General features: G+C 53.7%; 1 protein-coding gene across 1 annotated transcript; it reads left to right on the top strand.

The window, feature by feature from the left end:
- Positions 1–200: 200 nt before the first annotated feature.
- On the top strand, positions 201–4,349 carry AQP5 (aquaporin 5). The gene is given in 5 exon segments (XM_006031725.2): positions 201–563; positions 2,524–2,688; positions 3,334–3,399; positions 3,402–3,434; positions 4,164–4,349. Coding segments are annotated over 5 exon segments (813 nt in total).
- Positions 4,350–7,918: the final 3,569 nt, after the last annotated feature.

Raw genomic sequence — 7,918 nt, 5'->3', positions numbered from 1 at the left:
TTTTCCAGCTGCACATGAGAATTTGGGAGGACTGGCCAGTGCCTGGCTCCACCCACCTGATTGGTTAGACAGCTCCCTGCTGCTCTTGCGGATGTATATATACAGGTATGGTCCAGCACCTGGCTACAGAGAGCGGAGCCCTGAGAGCCAGAAGAAAGCTGCACCTTCCTTCCCTCCATCTTCCCACTTCTGCTTCCACCATGAGGAAGGAAATCTGCAGCCTAGCTTTTGCTCGAGCTGTCTTCGTGGAGTTCCTCGCGACGCTCATCTTCATCTTCATTGGCCTTGGCTCGGCCCTGAAATGGCCCTCAGCCCTTCCCAGCATCCTGCAGATCTCGCTGGCTTTTGGGCTGGGCATCGGCACCCTGGTGCAGGCATTTGGCCACATCAGCGGCGCCCACATCAACCCAGCGGTGTCTATCGCCTTCTTTGTGGGCAACCAAATCTCCTTCTTCCGGATGCTGTTCTACGTGGTTGCCCAGCTGGTCGGCGCCATCACAGGGGCAGGCATCCTCTATGGAGTGACTCCAGCCAACACCCATGGAAATCTAGCTATTAACGCGGTAAGTGCCCTCCTATCTGGCGATGATTCATGGCTCTGGTGGCCTCGGCTGCCTCGTGTGCGGGTTGCCACGCTCATGTGAGCTGAGACTGGAGGTGGATGATCTCTGACTGGAGCACCTGGGCACTGGCACCCCTTTGTGCTGAGGGAGAGGGCTGGGAGCAAGAGGTAGGGAGCCTCGGCATAGCCAGCCTACGGATTGACATGACAGGTTGATTATGCCGAATAATTAGCAGGGCGGTTTTTCTTTTTGTTTTTAATAAGTGCTTCTCCTATCCTGAGGGCGTGCATGAGTCACCTGCACCAGAGATGCGTGCAGTCAACTGCAGCCTCCTGCTGAGTAGGGTAGGGGAAGGGACTGGGCAAGGACTGGAGGGGACCTCAGTTAGACCAGCATGGGCCCACATGAGGTGAGAGGTGAAAGACCTCCCGAGACAAGAATGGAAGGAGGTTATGAGCCTGCTCAGACCAGCCTGACAAAGGCAGCAAGAGACCTTTTGGGTCAGGGCATTAGGAGCCATCATAGCCAAGGATGATGAGAGGTTGGGGATCCTCTTCAGTCTAGTACAGGAGAGAAGACCGAGGCTGGAAACCCATTTCAAACGCACTTTGGCTAATATATAGAGTAGTTTTAGGATTGCCCTGGAGTCAGCATGGAGGTGCTTGGAGATCGTTTCCAGCAGTATGCAGTGGCCGCCCCATGGAGCAGTATAAGGAAGGTTCGAAGAGCCTTGCTAGACCAGCGTAGGTAGGAGCTTGCAAGACTAGTAGGAGGCATTTTGCTGCCTCCCAGCACCCAAAATCAGCCCTGAGCAAAGCTGGGATGTGTGCGCCAGTTCCCAAGAGACACGCTTCCCACTGCTCACTGGAACTGAGCTTCATCCCAGTCCCAGGGGCCAGAGCCTTCTGGCGCTTGGCTCATTAGAGACGGCAGCAGCTGCCCTGACCCGGTGATGGAGAGCCATGGGATCTCCAGCTCACCTGCAGTTCTCTCCCCACAGATTGCCCATATCCTCCCTGCAGAGCTGACAAGTGCTGGCAGTTTGGGTGCATTAGCTATCAAAGAGAAAAGGGCTTTGCAAATGCCAGAGAGAGAGGCAGGCCGACAGACAGAGACTTCCCAATTAGGCAGACAGAAGATAGCTAATAATGATATTCCCTCTCAGCCTTCACTTTTTAAAGCTAAACAAACCAAGCTCCTATCATTTCCCACTTGAAAGCAGGGTCCAGAGGGAATCAGATTCCTCCCTCCTCCTCCTCCTCCTCCCCACCTGGCCTACAGGGGCAGAAAAAAATCTCAGGGGGGGCCGTATTGTTTGCAACTCACTGGTTGCTTCTCTGTTCATAAAACCCACCCTCTCCATTAAAATCTGCTGGACCTGTCCTGCTTCTCCAGTGTGACAGCCACATGGCCCGCTTCTGCTCACCATCACCCCATGTCTCACCCCCCTCAAGTCCTATCCTTCAGAAATCACCCGTGCCCTGGGCCCGTTCACTCTCAGGCTACGAAAACCAATGGTCCCCTTCTGGAAAAGGCCCAGCACCCTCTTTTCAATGAGACCGTGAATCATGTCTTCTCCGTGAGGGTGGTGCAATCTGGGCTTCTATCCAGTCTGGAGTTATATTAATTTGGCAAGTTCCCGCCTCCAAAACCATGTCCATCAGAATTAAGAGCTGCAATCCCCGATCTGCTTTCCAGCAATGCCAGCAGAAATAGATGCAGTTCGACCAGTAAAATGTGCTTTTACTAGTATGGCTTGTTCTTCTCGGGGACGAGAGAAGGAAGGGAGGTTTGACTGCCTGGAACTCTGGGTGGTTTTACTGATGGAGCTGTAGCTGTGCCTTGTCAATAGGAAAGAGCTCCCGATTCAGGCATGGCCCCATGCTAAGCAGCCTTTGGAGGGCTCTTCTATCTGGCTCAGCCCAGCAGCCAATTAACCGTCATTCTTCCTCGTTTGCAGCTCAACAACAACATAACTCCTGGCCAGGCACTGGTAGTAGAGATCCTTCTCACCTTCCAGCTGGCCATGTGCATCTTTGCCTCGACTGACAACCGCCGGACCGACAACCTGGGCTCTCCCGCACTGTCCATTGGTCTCTCTGTCGCCTTGGGCCACTTGATTGGGGTGAGTGTCTGCCTCCTGAGGGTATGGGGCACCAGACCTGGCTAGGAGGGAAGTTCCCAGTTGCCTTTCCCTGTAAACAGCACTGTAGTGCGGGGGGCAGGAGGACTGGCTCTTAGAGGGGGCTTCCAGCTACTCTAAACTCAGTTTTTCCCAGCAGCAGGGAGATAAGCAGGACACCACGTACAGGCAGAGGGGAGCGATGGCAGCTCCCATCCCAGCCTCTTCCAGCAAGACCCTTTGCTGTGCTGGCCTTGGGAAACTTATAGCTATCCCAGCTAATAGCCCTTCCCAAAAGGAGGCACTGTAGAGAGGGGGGAAGAAGAGGAGCTCCCAGCTACACCACTGGCACCCAACTGGGGGTCCCGATCTGGCACCCAAGGCAGGCATCCAGCCACAAGGAAGGGGGGGCAGGGGTAGCCCAGCCCCGATCCAGCTGTGCAGTGGAAGTGGGGTTAGCCCGGCCCAACCCAGCCCTGCAGGGGTGGAGGGGGCATGGCCTGGCTTGCCCACCACTCCTAGCATAGGGGCTGTATAAGAAAGCCAGGTGGGACAGTACTGGTATGGGGAAAGACCTGTTACTCCTTTTGCATAGGGCAGAAAGACCAGAATGAACCTTAATTCCCATGTCCCTTCTGCCCATGACAGATCTACTTCACAGGCTGCTCCATGAATCCTGCCCGATCTTTTGCACCGTCTGCCATAATGAGAAGCCTGTCATAATGAGAAGGTCCAGCAGCGCCCACTGGGTAAGGGCCGGCCTCCTGGCTCACATCACAGCTGGGGCTGGTAACCGCAGAGGAGAAGGGAAGGCTGGGCAACCTGCGGGCTCGCCAGCGTGGGTCTTCATTCGGAGGGCAACTGTGCTCCGTGCAGGGTTCATTTTTCCAGGGGAAAGGTGGTATTTGAGGGGACTGAAGTAGACAAGCGATGTAGGGTGGGGAGGGAACTGGAAGGCCTGGCTTTGCAGAAAAGGTAGGTTTAGATCGGGGTGGGCAAAATGCGGCACGGGGGCCGGATATAGCCCGCCAGGCCATTCTATCTGGCCCGCAGGGCCCCTAAAAAATGTAGAAAATTAATATTTATCTGCCCTGGGCTGCCTGTCATGCGGTCCTCGATGGCTTGCCAAAACTCAAGGGCAAAAAGGGATGGAGCATTCCCTGTGCCAATGCCACAAGGAGGGGAACAGTGTTAGTGCACGAACATGCAGGCACGTGCCAGCCACAAATAAAGACAGGGAGAAAATGGGATAAAGGTTTCCTCACCAGAGGGGCGAGGTCCTGGAACATATTCGCTAGGGTAGGGCAGGCGTGGTGAAAGTAGGCAAGCAAACTTGTTTCAAGGTAGGTCTTGATGTGGTTGGCGGGGGCAGCAAGAGCCTGGGCGTGCTCACCCAGCATAGCTGTATTCTAGCACTAGGTCCTTTTTCCTCTTGAGATGAAGGTGGCACCCCTTTGAAATCCCCTTCTTCCTTCCAGGTCTTCTGGGTAGGACCCATCCTTGGAGCAGTCCTGGCTGCGCTGCTGTATTTCTACATTCTGGTTCCCTATTGCATGAACATGTCCGACCGGATAGCCATCGTGAAAGGCACCTACGAATCCGAGGAAGAGTGGGAAGAGCAGAGGGAAGAGAGGAAGAAGTCCATGGAGCTCACCTCCCCATAAGCGCGAGTGCTGGAGAGAAGCGGAGAAGGAAGGAGGACAATGAATAATCCAAGAACCATAGGCTGAATACAAGGCCTCGCACCTCAAAACCATTTCTATCCAAGAAAGAAAGGAGCATCAATCTGCATATATAACCTGCCTGTGTGATTACGAGTGCAAGTCCTGCACGTATTCCTAGCCTAACCATAGACGGCTACACCCAGCAGAGGATGGTCTGTACTTCTGGCAGGACTTCTGCTGTTCTGCACAGCTATTTCCTTGACCTTTTAGACAAGAGGTCTTTATTTCTCTCCCACTCCAGACTGAAGGGGTCATTATACAGGCCTGAGACCACATCCTTCCTGCACCCAGAGCTCCCACCAATGTTTAGGGAGAGAAAAGGGACTGGACACTGCATGAGTACAGAGAAGGGAGTCTGTTTGCTTCTGGCAGGGAAAAGCAGCAGATAGATTTTTTTTTCCCCTGCCTTCCTCTGATGTACCTGATAGCCAAAGTCTCGTTTTCTTTTTCCATTTAGGGATAGTTGCTTTTTCCCCTGCGTTAGCAGGTATGGGTGACTCCTGTTCATTGGCTGCAGCAGGAGAGCATGTTTTTGGCCTTTCTATTTGGATCTCTGTAACATATGCCATTATTTATTGTAAATAAAAGAAAAAGTAAGAGATTTAATTAACAAAAGATGAAAGAGGCAGCGTGGCTGAAGTCTGTGGGTCACAAAGGGTTAACCGTGCAAGCAAAGCACGGCCTTAAGAGAGAAAAAAAAAATGCTTAGCACTGCAGATACCTCAATGAAGCAACGCCCTGGTATGAATAATGACCTCCATTTTTGCAGAGGGGGGAAACTGAGGCATGGAAAAAGGCATTAACTGGGTGTGCTTTCCAAGTCAGATCCTGGTTGGATACCCCAGAATCAGCAGCATTGCTTGTCTGTGGTAGCAGAGCAAGTCATGACAGATGGGACTGGACTTCGGGGTCCCCAGTGCCAGGCTCGGCCTGGGAAGGGCTGAGAGGGGCTGGATCTGGTGTCCCGCCTGTTCAGCACAGGACATAATTTCCAGGTTGGAGCAGAAGCCACAGCCAGAGCTGGATGATATTTTGTGCCTATACTTTGGGCCTGGTTCCAGGCAGGGACATGCAGCCCGGACCAGCACTAAGTAAGCTTCCTCCGGGTGTTTTGCTGGGTTGGCTTAGCCCTGAATCTGCTCTACCAGTTCTCCCACACGGCTCGGTGCTAACCCACCGCGCTTCCCAACCCACTGCAACAACTGCCGTGCCGGGCTCACACTCCCGGCGCAGCCCAGCACACACCTTCATTCTGACCTCCTGCCGCACACCTGTTCTTCCAGTTCTGCCACTCACCTCTGCTGCCGAGTCTGGGTCCTGTCCAGCACTGCCCACGCTCTCCTGATCCTGGATTTCCCACTGCCACCCAGACGGCTCTGCCAGTACCCCCCAGTCCTGACCCATCACCCCCACAGCCCAGCTCATGCAGCCTCCTGCCTCCCTCACTCTGCAGCCCGGGGCTTCAGATACTCCCAAATCTGTGGCAGCATCCCCCAGCCTGGAAGCCGTGGAGTTCAGATGGTCCCTAGTCTTGCTTGCCCTGAGCCAAAAGGCTGAAGGAGCTGGCTAGAAGGAAAGTCAGAGAGCAAACCCCCTTCACCATAAATTGTGTAGCCGAGATGCGCCCATTGGGAGGCATTATAAACTCTCGCAGGGGCCAGCCTACCCGCAGTGCAAGGGACAGGTCTTCACCTTCTAACAACACCAAGTCCTTCAAGGCTGAGAAGAAGGGGATCTCCCCTGGGCCAAAAACCATGGCATCATAGTGCTGCTGACCTGCTGATATCCCAATAGCTCCCAAACTAGGATCCTCCTGCATCCACAGTCCTGACAGGTGCCACATTGCAGGTCTGCGGTTCCCTCTAGCTATCACAGACCTGAACTCCCTAGTGGAGATTTGGCATCAGCTGAGCTGGGTATTGTTATCCTAGCAGAGTCCTCCAATTTGGTGTCTAGGACAGGCCTTGCTAAACTTATACCTGGAACCAAAGAGCAAAAAAATAAAATCACCTTTTCCCAGACCTGTACAAACTCCAGTGCAGTTATAGCCGGGGCGGGCAATTATTTCAGGCAGAGGGCCACTTGCTGAGTTTTGGCAAGCCTTTGAGGGCCGCATGACAGGCAGCCAGGGGCAGATAAATATTCATTTTCTACATTTTTTAGGGGCTCCACAGGCCAGATAGTATGGCCTGGTGGGCCGCACCTGGCCTGCGGGCCGCATTTTGCCCACCCAAGTTATAGCCTAATGGGCTGCGCTGCCCTGCCTTCCTGCAGGCAAAGCCAGGAGTGTAATAAAAGTGCATATCCTCTAAATGCAACTCAGGAACTCCCTCTGCATGCCCTTGGGCAAGCCCCTGTCCTCCCTCTCCCTGCCTCAGTTTCCCCACCCCTGCAACAGCAGCCTCAGGCCCAGTGACGGAGGGAGTATGTTACTGTCCATAGTGGCCCAGCCGAGATGCAGACCTCATTAATGCTACGCACTGCACAAACACAATGCCAGCCTCCGTAAGCGCAGAGCTGACAATCTAAACAGACAAGACAAGCGAGGGGTGGAACAGGAAGTGGAGGCAAGAAGTGATTTGCTGAGGGCCACCCAGCAAGTCAGTGGCAGAGCTGGGAGGTGCCTTAACTTCCCCCACCCCCAGCCTGTCCAAGGGCAAGGGAATTATGCTGAGACTCCTCACATTTCATTGCACTTGTGAGTGCTACACACACATCACACTTGTGACCCCTACACAACAATAGAGACAGCGGCAAATGCAGTCTTTCAGAACCCCTTGCTAAATGAATTTCCCTCCTGGTCCTCCGTTTGCAAAGCAGTCTGCAAACAGATCAGGGCTCAGTGATGATCACTGGGGTTCCCCGGGCACCTTCCACCTGGGGCGGGGATGGGGTCTGCCTGCATTTCCAATAGGCACTGCCATTCTGCAGGTAGCAGCAGAAACAGTCTGATTCATATGAATGCAATGTCTGGTGGCTAAGGGACAGCCCAGGACACCTGGGAACTTCTCCCATCTCCAAGATGGATTCATGGTGAGGCAAGAGGCAAGTGGCCTTCCCTCTCTGTGCCTCAGTTTCCCCATCCGGACAAGAAGGAAGATCATGTGACTCACCTCTCACTAGAAAATCATGCCCTACAGAAGCAGCATAGTGTTAACGTCCTTGTATTTTAGAGGGTTGGTTTCATAGTTTCTAGGGTCAGAAGGGACCTGAATAGATCATCAAGTCCGACCCCCCTGCCCTGGGCAGGAACGAGTGCTGGGATCATAATACCCCAGCCAGATGTCTATCCAACCTCCTCCTGAAGACCCCCAAGGTAGGGAAAAGCACCCCCTCCCTTGGGGGCCCATGCCAGAGCCTGGCAGCCCTAACTGTAAAGTAATGCTTCCTAATATCAAGCCTGAACCTGCTCTCAATCAATTTGTGGCCATTATTCCTTGTTGTCCAGGTGGTGCCTGGGGGAACAGAGCCTCACCTATTTTCCGCTGGTCCCCCCTGGTGAGTTAATA

This window comes from Alligator sinensis, unplaced genomic scaffold (assembly GCF_000455745.1).
Source record: "Alligator sinensis unplaced genomic scaffold, ASM45574v1 scaffold551_1, whole genome shotgun sequence".
NCBI classification, from domain to species: Eukaryota; Metazoa; Chordata; order Crocodylia; family Alligatoridae; genus Alligator; species Alligator sinensis.
This window is presented reverse-complemented; position numbering and strand designations above follow the sequence as displayed.